Here is a 15768-nt window from a genome sequence, read left to right on the forward strand (position 1 = left end):
GCGTGGTGCATATTTGGTTTCTAAGGCAGAACATGGCTCTAGAACTTTCTACCAATCCCAGGGAGCCAGCTCTCAGGTTGGTGCATGGTACACCACGGGGGCTGACTTCCCTCCTAAGGACAGGCTCTGTCACCAAACACTCACCGAACTGCCCTCCTGCTGAGGGCTCAGCACCTTCACCATTATTTCCAAACTGCATCAATGAATCTAAAGTGCGGGGGGACATCGGCAGGTCAATGGTATTGCTGCACGTCGTTCTGTAGGAAATGGGGAGCAGCAGGAGGGGAAAGGGCCGGGTTGACAAGACACAATGGAGGAAAAAAAAAAAAAAGAACAAAACACACACACACAAGCCATCAAACTCTGGTCTCCAACAGAAAAATAAAAGCTTCAAGCTTTTTAAACACACAAGGTCACTCTGAGGACTCCACGGAGCCCAGGGCGTCCTGCCCCTTCACCGGGTGGCTGTCCTACTCCCGGGAGAACTGAGGACACCAGAAATAAAGGTCAAATTGAGAAGGGAAGCCACTTACGGTGTCACACAGATAAACTTGGTCTTCAGGTATGGAGCAGCACCTGGGAAGAAGAAAACTGGGGTTAACTAACTGGGACCCCACTGTGGGCAGGGGGCAGGAGGAAGGAGGGAGGCGCTGCAGAGCACCTCCCTCCGTCCTGGAGCAGAGACTGTTTGGAGGCGCCATCTCCCCTCCCCCCGAGCTGTCCTCTGGCCACTGTGTCCTACTGGGTATGTGAGGCGCTGGCAGCCTGGCAGTTCGAGGCTTTCCATAAAGCCTTCCTGACCTTCAGAGACTTTTCAGCACACTCTGGTCCCACCTGAGCCTCAACCACCGCCAGCCTCGTTGGTTCTTTCCCCAGATGATGGGACACTGAGCTGCCCGCATGGGGTCTGGGGACTGCCCTCTGGCCTGGCCAAATGTCTTAGCTACAACCTCTCTGCGTGCCGGAATGCAGCTGATATCGTCTGGGCTCCGACACAGCCTAGTCCTGCTCAGACGCCAAAGTCACCGAGTCTCTAAGAGAATGCGGAAATGGCTCATGCTGTTCCAGGGCCAGAGTCATACTTCTTGCTCCCATGGGCATTCGTCTGCCTCAACTACTTTTAGGCGAGCCGTATTACTAATTCCCCGGCTGGACAGCAACATCACACAAAAAGCAGCCTCTCTGTGAAGGGAGGACCGTCGACTCTGGACTGAAGACAGGAGGCCTGGGCCTCGTTATGTCTTCCACAGCTAAGACACCCAGAGCAAAGCACTTTCTACCCTAAGAGGGATAGGGAAGAGTGAGAGGGAGGTGCCCATCTCAGTCATTTACAATTCTTGTTCCACAGTTAGAAGTGTGGGGATTGGAGTAACTGAATTTTAGGTGCTGAATGTTTACACCAAGAGGTCAAGGAGGCTTGGAGGCACTGGCATGAAATCTGGGGGATTCTGGTGCACAAATCACTTAGGAGGTGTGGGGCAGGGTGGGGTGGGCCGAGAGAAACAGTTACAACGCTTCAGGTTTATAGAGAGACCGAGGAATCTGAAAGTGTGCTGACAGTCTGAGAAAAGGCATTGTCAGGGGGTCCTCGGACTGCCACTCAAGGTTATTTAGGGCCAAGAAATAGATTCACGTGGAGCAGAATCCAAGGACACTACCCAGGCAGAGTTCTGGGGTCTTATAAATCCACTGTGGCAAGGACCCAAGGGGAGCCGACATCCTGGACAGAGAAGGATTTAGTTCCCCAGTGATCAGGTAGCTGCAAAAGCTAGCTTCGGCCTGAGATTCAGCCAGAGCAGAAACAAAGGAGAACCGAGTCTGAAACAGGAGCCATGGCTGTGTATAAGGCTGTCAACATACTTCATCCAATTTGTATGGTTAGGGGGCTGTCATTTTTAAGAGAGGAGTCCCGCCCTCAAGCCATCGAGAAATCCTTTGCGGGGTCTGGTGGCAAAGTTAAGAGGATGGTAGAGTCCTGGGAAAGACAATCCAGCTATCTCTGGGGACAAAAATACCTTCATGATGGAAAACAAGAGGAAATGGGCACAGATCCATCTCCTGGAGGATGCCCACTTGAATACGGGGACGGTCCCAGCACTTGGCCCACCCCATTACCATGCTCCCAACACACCTAGTCCCTCAGTGCCCACTGCTTACACTCACCTCCCCCAGGAGGCTGCACGGCACTCAAGTAATTAACTCCTTTCTCCTGCCTGGGGTCTTGGCCATTCCCCCCCCGCCACCCCCGGCCCCGAAAACATGGACTCCAGGCAGGAAAGGACCTTGCCTCCCAGTCACACGGGATGACTGATGATAAAGGAAGATTAGGAAACTGGATCATGAAAGCAAACTTTATTTGCTTTCATGCATTTGGACCGAAAGGTCCTCTGCAAAAGGAACAAAGAGTAGCATGTTGGGGTTGATAAGCACATCTTCCAACTGAAGCACAGCTGGAAAGCCAGATAAGTAGCAGACAGGAAGTGAGAGTTAGCTCTTCTACAGTAGAACAAAAGCCCACACCAGAACAAAGGAAAGAGGGAAGTCAGTTAGCAAGCAACTCAAACTCCCTTTTCCAAGTCTGTCTTTCCCCATCGCAAGAAATTCCTCAAAAGAGGGGATTCCTAGGAAAGGGGTGTGTGCCTGGATGCGTGAGGTCTTTGAACAAAAACAGTTTTTCGAAAAACAAATGGGATAGAGAAGCTACCCTCCAAGGATCATTTTGAAGAGCCCCCTGCTGGCTCTCCAATTAGGGGAAGTTTAAAATAATAAAAGAATGGCGAACCACAGGTTCCCCATCAGGATCAGGACAGAGAAGAACCCAGAGAGCCAAAGCAGCAAATGGGGATGGGACGGATTAGAGGGCCGCCCTTCCACGCTGATGACGCTGACGGGTACAAGCTTACTATGAAACAATGTCTACAGACTTACAGAAACACCTGTGCTCTTGCACATGACCCAACCGCTTAACTCAACTGCTGCACACTCTAAATCCTATCCCGCGCCCTCCCACAGGTTACATGCTCCCCCTCCACCACCACTCCCCCGCCTCTGCTGGTAAACCGCGTTCCAGTGTTGCGAACACTCATTTCCTCCAGAAAGCCTTTCTCCATCCCACATGACACCGCTCACATTGTTCAGTGATGGGGAAAAGGAAACACTCTAGACTCAAGTCTGAGCTGCAAACCTTCCAGCAGCTATTTTGTAAGAAGAGCTGTGCTGGCTGGACATCCTGCTACTAAAGAAGCCTGTTCTCGCCCTCCTAGCAGCATTTTAGGTGTTTGCGCTGAGTGTGTGTGCGCTCTTAGTCTGGCAGGATCCCTGTGGGGCAGGGACGAGTGACTCTGACTCCCCTCCTCTCTCCAACCCCATCAGCCACCCCAAAAGCACTCACTACAAAGTTCTTTCCCACAAAGAGGAATAAAACATCACCAGGCTCTTCAGGTATTTACCTGTGTATCTCCCAGGGATCCTGCAATTTTCCCCTTTCCCCAGAATTAAATGCCTGGCGCGGAAAATCAACAACTACCTGGGTCAGCTTCGGGATGCTCCTGGCTCTCTGGTCGACAGTACTTTCCAAACGCCTCCTCCTTTGGAATGTCGGGGTAGAGATAGACCAGCGGAGACACCAGGATATTGGTAGCGTCCATGATCTTATAGCCCATGATGATTTCAGCAAACGACATGTTGTTCAGCTGCTGCTTAGTATATGGTTCCACTGACTGGATCTGGGTCTTACCTGTCATGGGATATTGTAAGGGAAGATAAGGGAACCTATAGCCAGGTGATCGCAGAGAAAAGGACCCAATTTATTCTTCCTTAAAAGGGAAAGTCTTATGCCAACCTAGCTCCTGAGCCCTGAATATCCTGTCTCATCAGTGGGCACTGTGGAAATGCCCAGCTGCCTTCTGGAGAGATGACCCAGGTGGCTCACAGACAATATACCTGAAAAACTACTTGCATAAGGTGTTATTAACAAGACAGGTAAGAAAGGAGATGAAGAATGAGGTTAAAATGGCAAATATTTCTAGGCAAATATTAGCCCCCGAAGTAAGCAAAACCAATCTGGCAAACAACCCTCCAGCTGAAAGAATTTGGAGAGAAGAATTCACTGTAAAGCGTCACTTCAAGTCCAAGGTAGGGGAGTGCGAAGCCATCTTTGCCCACTAGGGGGCAGTGGGTGCTTGAAACTAGCAGCCATGGGGACCGCAGGAACTGCAACCAGGTGGGTCGGGTTAGAGTCCAACTTACCACTGATGTCCTTCTCTACCCAAGTGAATGTGACACCTCCTTCTTTGCTGCTTTCACTGAACCGTAGCAGGAAGGTGCCTGGGGGCTTGGTGCTCAAGATGGCCCGCTCCCGCTCCTTACTGATAAAACCCATTATGTACCTGGAGCCAAAGAAAAGCAAAAAGAGGGTCTCCACCACTGGCCTCCGAGAGAGCAGGTGACTTGTTACACACGTGCACTCCACCAGACACATTTCAACCTACCCTTCATTCCAAAGAGCCAGGATGTACTTTTTCACAAGGTCAATGATATTGTCCAGCCAAACCCAGAAGGAGAAGCCTTTGCCAGCCATGTTTTCCTGAAGAAAAGAATAATGGGAAAGCTAAGTCTACCCTCCCAGCCTCCTTCTTCCTCGGGGCACGATGCCACCAAAATCCCCAGGCCCATCTACCCTCAAGTAGGTCCTACTGGCCGCAAGATCATGAGTCTTCAGCCTTCAAGCCCAGTACCATCCAGGACAACCACACAGGTGAGCACTCCCTCCCACTCCCAGAGGTGGCCCCGAGGATTTAACAAGATGGCTTACTTTGCAAAATTTAGCCCACGTAATCTGACACCCTGAATAGTTCACACCGGGTCCTGAAGGAAAAAAAGAATAAAGCAGTGTAATTCGCAGCTTTGAATCAAAGTCTTCTTTTCTTTTTTTTTAAGAAGATTTTTATTTATTTATTTGACAGAGAGAGATCACAAGTAGGCAGAGAGGCAGGCAGAGAGAGGGGGGAAGCAGGCTCCCTGCTGAGCAGAGAGCCTGATGCAGGGCTCGATCCCAGGACCCTGGGATCACGCCCTGAGCCAAAGGCAGAGGCTTAACCCACTGAGCCACCCAGAGCCCACGGTCTTATTTTCTTGTAAAAGAACACACATTCATAGACATCTATCCCACAATGGGCTGAGACACCACCGGCTTCCACGTGCTTGAAGCTTCCTACTGTTGTATGCATGCCTGTGCTTGCACACGGACACACACATCCATCCTCACAAAACCCCATCATCAGAGCACCTGGGGTGTGGTGGTGGATGACATGTTAAGTCTCTCCCCCCACCACCTCCCACCACCTCCTCCTCATCTTGGCGTGGTGGACTGGGGACCAGTAGCATACACAAACAAGCTGACAGTGTTAGAGGCTCATGTTTGGGGACAGCACAGGATAAAGCTGCTTTCAGTCCAGGAAGCATGCAAAATAGAGCACTGAAAAAAAAATTTATTGAAGAAACAGACAGGGATGTCAAGCTTTTACCTCTGCCTTCTAACACGCACTTAAAAAAAAACCTCTTCCTACGGCTAGACAAAGTGGTGCTCTGGAAGGGTGAGGGTTCCGGCCACCAGGAGAAGAGACATCTGCCACCCACCTCAGAAATGATCACTGGGAGGCGAGCTTCCTTTGCCTCCCACCTCCGCGGGCACCCCCCACTCCCCTAACTGCATAAGCACATGCGTCCTAGCCCCAGCGGGAGCCTCACTCAGCACATTTTCCTGAAAACAGCCCCACGGGCCAGATTCCTTTTCTGAGGATGGCAGCAGGGAAAAGAGGGAAAATGCTGACCTAAGAGTTTCTCAGCCAGTGTCGTCAACTGCTCGATGCTCAGCCCTCGCTTTGTGGTGGAGGAGAACTGCCAGCTCAGCACCTCGGCCACTTGATCCCAGGTGCCAATCGGGGGCTTGGTGAAGAAGTTCACGTTCTGTTGAAAATAACACGGTTGCTCAGTGAGATGAGACAGCGGGGCCCGAGGACCCACATGAGGGACGACAACGGTTTCCAGAGGACGGGCGCCTACCTTGGGGTTGTTGGTCAGCATGTTATACCACAGGATTGATGCCCAGGCGTTTGGCATCTGACAGATGTTGGAGATCACCACAACTGGCAAGGAATGGGTCTGTGGAGAAAGTAGGCAATGAGCTGGGGAGGCACAGGGCCCTCTCAGCATCAAACAGCTCTTCAGCCATACCTGCAGGTTTTGGAATGAAAGAATGTGCCGTGAACCACACCTACCGCCAACTTTTGGGGAGGAGCGTGGCTGAGTCAGCTCAACAGCCAGGGTGGAGAGAATGCCAAACATGGGCCACAGGGCACAACCAAGAACTTGAAAATCTGACTTGCTCAAACCTGGAACTCACAGCCCTCTGATTCCCCATCTATAAAACCTGGAAGACAGCCTCTGGGAACTGAAGCTGTATCTACCCGTTAAAAGAGAGGTCCCAGGAGTCAAAGACAAGGATTTTTGCTTTCTTCAGCTCCATCTTTTAACTTAAAGATCAAGAAAGTTGGTAAAAAGAGAAGGCAAAGGGCATGAATCCCTGTGTACTAAAACACTGGCTGTCTAAAGATTATTTTGCCCAAACCTTATAAAGTCAATGATAACTAATTTCTAAATACAGATTCTTCACATCAAGTCTGCTAAAAGCTGACTTTATAGTTGACCCTTGAACAACATGGGTTTGAACTGCATGGGTCCATGTATACATGGATGATTTTTTTTTTTTTTTTAAACAGAGTACAGGACTATAAATGTATTTTCTCTCATGATTTTCTTAGCAACATTATCTTTTCTCTAGCTTACTTATTATAAGAATACAACATAGAAAACATGTAACATACAAAATGTGAGCTCACAGACTATGCTACCAGGAAGGCTTCCAGTCAACAACAGGCTGTAAGTTGTTAGGTTTGGGGGTGGGGGTCAAAAGTTACACCCAGATTTTCAACTGGGCAGGCGGTTGGCACCCCTAATCCGTGCTGTTCAATGGTCAAGAAGTACATCTTCTAAGCATTCAAGCAAGACTCTACTTTCAGTGGGATATGCTGAGGTTTTGGGAGAAAGACAAGCAAAAATAAACACAGTGCTGAGCAGAGAGTCATCTCTCTACCGTCTCTAGGAAAAGTCCCAACTAGAGGTTCTTGTCCTCAATCACCCCCGCACGCAGCCCCATCCCAACTCTGTGGCAGAACTCACCTCAAGGTCAATCTTGAGGCCTTGGTGATACACCTCAGTCTCAAACGTGATCAGGTGCAGCTCCTCGGTGACAATCAGGGAGGCCTACAACAGCAAGGAGGACACTCTCTTCCTCAGAGAAAATGGCCCTGGACACTAACAGCCATGGCTGAGGAGAGTCATAGGCCACAGCCACGCTGCACCAAGAAGGGCAGGTCACCAGGAGGCCATGGACACGCAGCCAGGGACACAACTCTGAGCACATGCGTTCTACGACTCTTAAGGGCTATGATCTTCAAACTCATCCTTTACTGGTTTTATCAGACTAATACAGACCCAAGAGTTTATCCGTAAAACGGGGAAGAACACCTGTACCCATTACCCAGTTTAAGGAAGACTGTTACCACTGAGACCTCAGGGTGCCCTTCCCCACGGTCATCCCTGTCCCTGCTCCCTCAGATCCAACTGCTGGGTTAGTTTTTGGGTTTGGGTTTTGGGTTTATCATTTCCTAGCTTTTCTTTATGGCTTTACCGTATTTCTATCTCTAATAACGTATGTGCTGTTTAGCTTTGGATGTTTGTGAACCTAATACAGATGGAACCATACCCCTATGTACTGGGGTGCCTCACTTTTTGCGTCCACGGCTGTATGACTCTGCTGGTTATTCATCTTTACAGCTATATCATATTCCATCATAGGACTCTACACCAAATCCTTTATCCACTCGGTGGTGATGGTGGGCTGCATTTAGGACTTACCGTCAGGCTGCTGTGACATTTTGTACATGTCTTCTCACACATATGTGCAAAGATTTGTCTACTGTTAAATCCTGGGAGTGGCACTGCTCGTTCATTTTTTATAATCCCAAACTGTTCTCTGAATTGTTTATACTCCCACCAGCAATACTGCAATCTTATTTTCAGTGAGACTTCCAACGAATTTTCAGAAACACAATTCCAATTCTTTTTTTTTTAAAGATTTTTTCTTTAATTTATTTGTTTGACAGACAGAGATCACAAGTAGGCAGACAGGCAGGCGGCAGAGAGAGAGAGAGAAAAAGAGAGGAGGAAGCAGGCTCCCTGCTGAGTAGAGAGCCCAATGCGGGACTCGATCCCAGGACCCTGGGATCATGACCTGAGCCGAAGGCAAAGGCTTTAACCCACTGAGCCACCCAGGTGCCCCAATTCCAATTCATTTTTAAAACACTTTTTTTCTAACTATAAAAATAATATATATTCAGTTTAAAATACAATTATTATGGAGATAGGAGAGAGCAGTCCCGGGCACTGACAGCAGCAAAAATACATCAACACTGGTATATATTCTTTGAGAACTCTGGAATACATACATGAATGGACAAAAAACTGTGTAGTACGCTTTGCAAACAAATATACTAATTTACTACTCAAATTATTTTGCATCTTACTTTTTTTCTTTTTTTTTTTTTTAAGTAGGTTCCACATCCAATGTGGGGCTTGAATTCATAATCCCAGATCAAGAGTCACCCATGCTCTACCCCGTATCTTGCTTTTTCAAAACAAACATGCCACATACATTTTTCTATGTTGTTGAACTTCACTCTTAATAGTCAAGTACTATAAATTCATTTTTTTAAAAAAGGTTTGCTGCATTTTAGAGAAGAGGGAAGACTGGCTCAGGACATAAACACCAGAAAAAGAACAGGGTGTCACAATCTTTTCAAAAGATTAAAAACCAGTTTCTGGTCACATTTATCTATTTTTTTTAAGTTTATTATTGACACCAAGCATTCAATAATCTGAATCAGAGGGAGGGAGACAATAAGGGAAATAGGGGGAGGGGTTTTATTCTTTTTCTTTTTCTTAGATGTTTAACCCCAACTTAATTACAACCTTCAATGGCCCCTCAGTGAGAAAAACAGGTCACCAAAAATGGAGCCAAGCCATCTCAGCCAGCAGAAGTTGGAAGGGGAATCTGGAAAGCCCCAGGCAAGGTGGAAAACTTCTTTTCTACCAAATGGGTGTGGGTAAGTCAGTGAGGGACTTTCCACTCCTCCTTAAAGATGAGCCAACTCCCACCAACTCCCAGGACAATCACGGAAATGCTCCAAGCTGGAGAACTCCAGAGCAGATGTGACTTCTGACCATGTCATTCTGAGCTGTGGTGATTTTTCTGTATGACTACAGCTTAACCACAGGTTGGGGTCTCTAATTCTGGGCAACAGGAAGGCTCTTGTTCTCAAAGATGACCCTCCCAGGTGGCTCCCATCCCCAATAATACTCACGTCACAATTGGCTCGGCCCCCGTTACCACATCTTTGCTCTCTCAGGGTCTGTAAGAGAGGCAGGGAACACCTGCGTCACGTGAGGCTCCCCCTGCCACCAACCTCCCTCTCCCTCTTCCCAACTCCACCGGAGACGCAGACCCAGGCTCCCCCCTCGTACCAGGTGTTTGAATTCTGCAGACAGGCTGCCATTGTTGGACTCTTCCATGTTCATCACTTTTGTGTTTGTGCCCAGAATGTTAAACTTCCGGGACCTGAATCACAGCAGAGAAACCAAGCACGCAGGTGACTGGGCAGCCAGAAGACAAAGTCAGATTAAGCAAATCAAAAGGAAGCCTCTAGGCTGAACTTACCCTCTGAGAGCTGCAACATCCCCGGAGTCTCTGTGAAGAATATAAACTGGTGTTAATAAAACTGGCCCTGGGTTTCTTCGAAAAGTCTACTTTGAATACCTGTCATTTACTCTGCTGGAAAAACCACTGTTTCCCAGGGAATTTCTAGAAACGATTCAATTACATTTTATATGGGCGACATGACAACCCTCTCCGTACCTACCCAGCATCACCTCTCCCTTCCCAAGAGACCCTTGGTTCTGCTCAAGTGTCCTTCCTGTGCCCACCTCCAGGGGATCCTGACTGTTGAGTACATCAGAGCACAGCATGCCCACAGCGCAGCGGTCCTGGGGGTGCAGACATGACCTCCACTGTCTCCCTCAGGCTGGGAAGGAGTTACAACCCAGCTGGATTTACTTTTTCCACAGCTTCAACTGAACAGAAGCAAGGAAGCATAGGACCTTAATTACCAGAAGCAGCCATACTGGAACTCAGAAGGGAATGTTACAAAGCTGATGATACTCATGATGGACGAGGAGGCAGATGGAAGATACTGGGTCCTGGGTGACATAAGTGAGTCACTAATCTCACTGTCAGGAACTTGCCCTAACTCTGCATTTCCAGTTACACTGGGCTGCAAATTTCCTTATTATTTAAGCCACACTGGACTTTCTGTAAAGGTTTACTGTTACCAGTAACTCAGACCATCCCATCTGGTATTAGCTGGAAATATTCCCCCCGGTGTGTCCAGTGTCTTTTGCTCTACTGTGTTTGAATATATGTTTTTTTACATAGTCGCATTTCTCATTCTTTCTTCCTTTTTTTTTATTATTTTAAGTATTATCTTAGAAGTGGTTCTCCATTGCTATATATGCACTAGTATAGCTCCTATTTATTAAATAGAGCATTTTGTGTGGGTTTATAGATTAAAACTGATTAAATTTTAAGCCATTCAGAAGATATCTTTCCATATATCACATTTAAGAGTCTTGTTGCCAGGAAATCCTCCCTTGTGTTTAATCTAGACTTCCTTTTTATTTTTATTTTTTTTTTAAGATTTTTATTTGAGAGAGGGAGAATGAGCAGGGAGGAAGGGCAGAGAGAGGAGAGAGGAGCCGCCTGACTTGGGGCTCGATCCCAGGAGTCTGGGATCATGACCTGAGCCAAAGGCAGCACTTAACTGACTGAGCCACTCAGGCGCCCCTCTAGATTTCCTTTTTAGAAAAAAAAAATTGTGTATTATACCTTTGATATATAACTGATGAACAATAAAGTGCACTACTGAAAATGTATGTGGATAAGGTCTGACATATGTATGTACATACGCTACACATACCTGTGAAATCACCAGCACAAACTAGATAATGAACAGACCCATCATCCCCAAAGTTTCTCCACGCCCATTTGTAATCCATTCCTGAATCCCACACCCCACCCCACCCCACCTCTGTCCCCAGACCACCACTGATCTGCTTTCAGTCCCCATAGATTCATTTTCATTTCTAGAATTCTATGTAAATGGAAACTAAAGGACGAGTCTTTTTTTCTTCGTTTGGCTTCTTTCACAGAGTGTAATTATTCTGAGATTTCTTATGCGTTGTAACTTATCCGTAGTTCATTTCTCTTTATTGGTGAATAGTCCATTCATAGATAGACCATTAATTATGACGTTCCAGTGGCGCAGTTGGTTAGCGCACACTTATAGATATGCCACAAATTGTTTATTTGTTCCCCAATTAATGGACATTTCTGTATAGCCCTGTGTGTGGATATATACTCTCATTTCTTTTGGGTTAATACCCTGGAGTGGAATAGGCAGCTCCTAGGGTAGGTGCATGTTTTGTTTAACTGGTAGGAAACCACCAAGTTCTTTTCCAAAGTGGTTTTATCATTTTGTGATTTTACCATCATTATATTATATATACATTCACCTACATGTATTTAAGATACATGAGTTTAAACATACAGATACATCTGATGGCTAGCAAACATCTTGAAAACAAAACAACTTGAAACGCAAAACAACTTGAGTTTCTCATTCAAATCCTCTCCAATAGCAAGTCTTCCCAAAACTCCTTCCCGAATAATCCACCCTTCACTCACCGATCTGAGGTATCATTTTAAACATATATGAATTCTTTATATAAACTTGAAGGTCTATTTCTGGACTCAAGATTTTATTTCAATGGTCAATCAGTTTATTCCTGCACTAGTAACACACTCATTTAGTAGCTGAAACTACATTTTAGTATCTGGCCAGGCATCTTCCCATACCACTCCCACTTATTTTTATTCATTAAAATTTTTTTTTCGGAAGTGAAATGGTGGTCACCAGGGACTGGGAGGATAGGGAAATGGGGGGTTGTTGTCAATGGATGTAGTTTCCATGTTGCAAGATGAAGAAGTTGTGAGATCTGTTGCACAACAATGTGAATATACTTAACACCATGCACTTAAAAATGAATAAGATGGTAAATTTTATGTTAAGATTTTTTACCCTAAAGATAAATAAATACATCCATTTTTTAAAAAAAACTATCTTTGTGGCGTGCCTGGGTAGCTCAGTCAGTTAAGCACCTGCCTGCAACTCAGGTCATGATCTCAGGGTCCTGGGATCGAGCCCCATGTCAGGCTCCCTGCTCAGTGGGGAGTCTGCTTCTCCCTCTCCCTCTCTCTCTGCTCGTGTTTCCTCTCTCTCAAATAAATAAAATCTTAAAAAACCCCAAAAAAACAAAAACTATCTTTGCTTATTTTTCTCATCTAGCTACAACTTGAAGAGTTAAGTCAAAGAGTTTAAGAAATTCTATTCACATTTTGCTTGGTGTCACATTAACTGAGAAGAATCAACATCTTTATAATAAAAGTCTGCAATCCAGGAATATGATTTTTTCATCACTTTTTACAATATCCCTTCCTCATAAAATTTCACAATTTTCTTCAAAGAGCCCGTAAACATTTCTGTTAAGTTTATTCCAATGTATTTTTTTACCTTTTTGCTTATTGTGAAATCATTTTTTCTATTATAATTTCTGACTGGTTAATGCTAATGTATGGCTGAAGTTACTTATTTATTAAACCTATCGCCTTCCATAAGTCCCTTATTTCATTAGTAATTATTTTCCAATTCATTCTCATGGTAATTTCCAGATACTTACATCACCAAAAATGAAGGATCATTTTATTTTTTCAAATCTCTTCAAAGTGTATGTGCATTTTAATTTTTGAAAAGTATAGTTAAATTTTGAGAAGTATGTATTCCATTATGTGGTGGAAGCGTGGAACAATAAAAAGCATCAATTTTTCCCATATAGTCAGGGTTTTATGTGATATGCATAAATTACATTTATAGGTAAAAAAATTAAATAAAAACGGGGACCCAGGATCACAACAGCAATCGCAGCTCATATCTGTATCACCAGCTTTATGATTTTGTTCAGGCACGTAAATGACAACGCACTACAAGACTTTTGAAAACTTTTGTTCAAAAAATGAAGATTCCCTGAATGGAGATAAAGTCTCTAAGGCCACATGATTATCTAAGTTCTCATTTCTGTTTCTCATTTGAAAAAAAGAAAAAAGAAGAGTGAAGATACAGAGTACTTACTTGTCAATGCACACTTTAATTTTAAGCTGATAATTTAACTCAGGGAACTTGACCAGCAATCTGTTTCAAAAAAGGGGGAAAAAAAATTTTTGAGTAAAGAAAAAAAATATCAGTTAAAAAAGAAAAAAGTCAGTAGGCTCCCCCCCAAGCAACTCTTACTTAGAGGAATATAAAATTCACAACCCTTTGTTTCTAAAAGGTGAAAAAAGCATAATCCTAAATTCCTCTTCCTGCTAGTAGTGCGTCTTTGACCTTATGCCGAGTATCACCTCTTCCGGCCAAGAGGTACTGAAAGAAAGCCTAAGAACCTCGAACTTGGACAAAGTTTTGAGAGATTCACAGAAGAATAGTAAAAGTCGTTTCATGAGAAGTATTACAGGAATACGAGCTCCGCAGCTGGTGTTCTTTCTGTTAAACCTGAAACCTAACACCAAGTTTCTGAAAGGGCAATTTCACTGCAGAAGGGCAAACCCCAACATACCTGTTCTTACTTAGGTGTGAAAGCCACACACATACCTCCCGCATCCCCACCTCCTTCCCCTCCAACCCCCGCCCCCCACCCCCACCCCACAAGGCACACCACCCATCTGCTCCGGGGCTTCTTAGCTTCTGGATCTCAAAGCCTTACTCATTCTTTGAAAATCCTTAGGGAAAAGTAGGCTCCAAGAACAGAAAATAACCAGCATTATTCTGCCTCTGTTGCAGGACAGAAGGAGACACAACAGCCTAATACTACAGGCCTGAAATTATAGGACTAAGCCCAGTAATCTCCAAAAGAGGTAACCATTCCTTGGCTTTTGACAGGAGAATCAAGGAGCAAGCTGGTATTATGTCAACAAATTCCATACCTGCCATCCTACCACCTGTGACACCTGGAAAGGACAACTGTGGCCACCAACTCTGCTCTCATCCTAAGAGCGTCTCTCAATAAAATATCTAGCAAAAGAGGAAGTGCGGGGCCCACCTGACTTTGGTAGTGAACTGGACTCCAGTCTTGATGACCAATGGCCGGTCAGGGTGCATGGGCATACAGGGCTGCCGCTCGACCACGAAGGCACTGAAAGGCAAAGAGAGGGACAGCGGTCCACATGCTTCACGGTGAACCGGTCTTCGTCCTGTGCCTCCGAAGCAAGAGGATAAGGGAAAGAAACCAGCATTCTAAGTTACCTTTTCATTAAGTTTCTAAACAGCTCTACAATCCTCTCCTCCAGCATTGGCCGGTGCTGTACGATGGGATCCCCCTTGTAGGACACTTTCTGCTGCAACTCCTCTAGTTTCTTAATTTGTTGGCGGGTCTGAAGTTGAGATTCCGCTAATGAGGTTATCCTGCCAATAAAATAAGAAAGCTATTAGTTACCCGTGTGAGTGCACACCAGGGAGCTGGAGAAGAGGCAGGGAATCCCACAGATACAAACACCACCATGCAGACCCCTCAAATCAGAAAGGGAATTTTTTTTTTATTGTGGTAAAATATATATTGCATAAAACTGATCATTTTAACTGTGTAATTCAGTGGTATTAAATAAGAAAAAGTGGGGGGTTGGCTGGCTGATTTAGGAGAGCATGTGACTCCTGATCTCAAGTCATGAGTTCAAGCCCCACACTGGGCATAGAGCTTACTAAAATATTAAAGTAAAAATAAGAAAAGGGGAATCTATTTTGTTTTTTTAAAAACAGTCCCTTCCTAAAATTTAACATTTCAAAGAGAGAGCTAGGCACAGAGGAAGAAGTGTTAAAATTTATCCCCCAAAGAAGGGGCACCTGGGTGGCTCAGTTGTTAAGTGTCTGCCCTTGGCTCAGGTCATGATCCCAGGGTCCTAGGACAAAATCCTGCATTGGGCTCCCTACTCAGCCAGGAGCTTTCTCCAACATCGCCCTCTGCCACTCCCCCTGCTCATGCTCTCCTCATGCTTTCTTGTTCTAATAAAATCTTAAAAAAAAAACACAAAAAAAACCTTATACTCCCAAGAAGCATGAAGAAGTGACAAGCATTCGAACAAGCATTTGAATTATGAAGAACATGAAATATAAAACGTGGCACTTGTTGTCTTCATCCTAACCTGTCCTTGTACCAAAATGTAGGACAGGGGAAATGCAATTAGGCAGCCCAAGAAGATGGGTTTGAGCTAGCTCTGCCACTATCTGTGCAACCCTGGCCACGTCCCTTCACCATCGCGGGTCTTCATGACCCCATGCATGACAGAAGGAGTTGAAGCGCATGATTAATAAAGACTAGAGGACCTCGGAGAGAAAAGGTGTAGATGTGCTAGGGGGTGGGGGTAGCGGGGGCAGGTAGGAACAGGACAGCTGCTGGAATTTCTGGGCTCCCTGACTCTCTTCTGGCACTTAC

At 45.5% G+C, this 15768-nt stretch overlaps 1 protein-coding gene across 4 annotated transcripts in view; it reads right to left on the minus strand.

Annotated features, from left to right (window-relative positions):
* The window catches only part of STAT3 (signal transducer and activator of transcription 3), a 71214-nt gene that overhangs the window by 2672 nt on the left and 52774 nt on the right, over positions 1-15768 (minus strand). Inside the window, exons 9-23 of one of the 4 annotated variants that reach the window (XM_032871669.1) lie at positions 14586-14744; positions 14383-14475; positions 13419-13478; positions 9836-9865; positions 9643-9736; positions 9483-9530; positions 7240-7323; positions 6064-6162; positions 5832-5967; positions 4814-4866; positions 4491-4585; positions 4249-4388; positions 3527-3736; positions 534-576; positions 145-207 (exon numbers count right to left, since the gene is read on the minus strand). In XM_032871669.1, the coding sequence (XP_032727560.1) occupies positions 183-207; positions 534-576; positions 3527-3736; positions 4249-4388; positions 4491-4585; positions 4814-4866; positions 5832-5967; positions 6064-6162; positions 7240-7323; positions 9483-9530; positions 9643-9736; positions 9836-9865; positions 13419-13478; positions 14383-14475; positions 14586-14744 (1369 nt within the window). In that variant the 3' untranslated portion in view covers positions 145-182. Of the gene's footprint in view, positions 1-144; positions 258-533; positions 577-3523; positions 3737-4248; positions 4389-4490; positions 4586-4813; positions 4867-5831; positions 5968-6063; positions 6163-7239; positions 7324-9482; positions 9531-9642; positions 9737-9835; positions 9866-13418; positions 13479-14382; positions 14476-14585; positions 14745-15768 lie in introns of all 4 variants that reach the window. The other 3 variants (XM_032871666.1, XM_032871668.1, XM_032871665.1) reach the window with 3 other exon arrangements.

This window comes from Lontra canadensis, unplaced genomic scaffold, assembly GCF_010015895.1.
Source record: "Lontra canadensis isolate GAN:19392208 unplaced genomic scaffold, GSC_riverotter_1.0 scaffold43, whole genome shotgun sequence".
Classification (NCBI taxonomy): Eukaryota; Metazoa; Chordata; class Mammalia; order Carnivora; family Mustelidae; genus Lontra; species Lontra canadensis.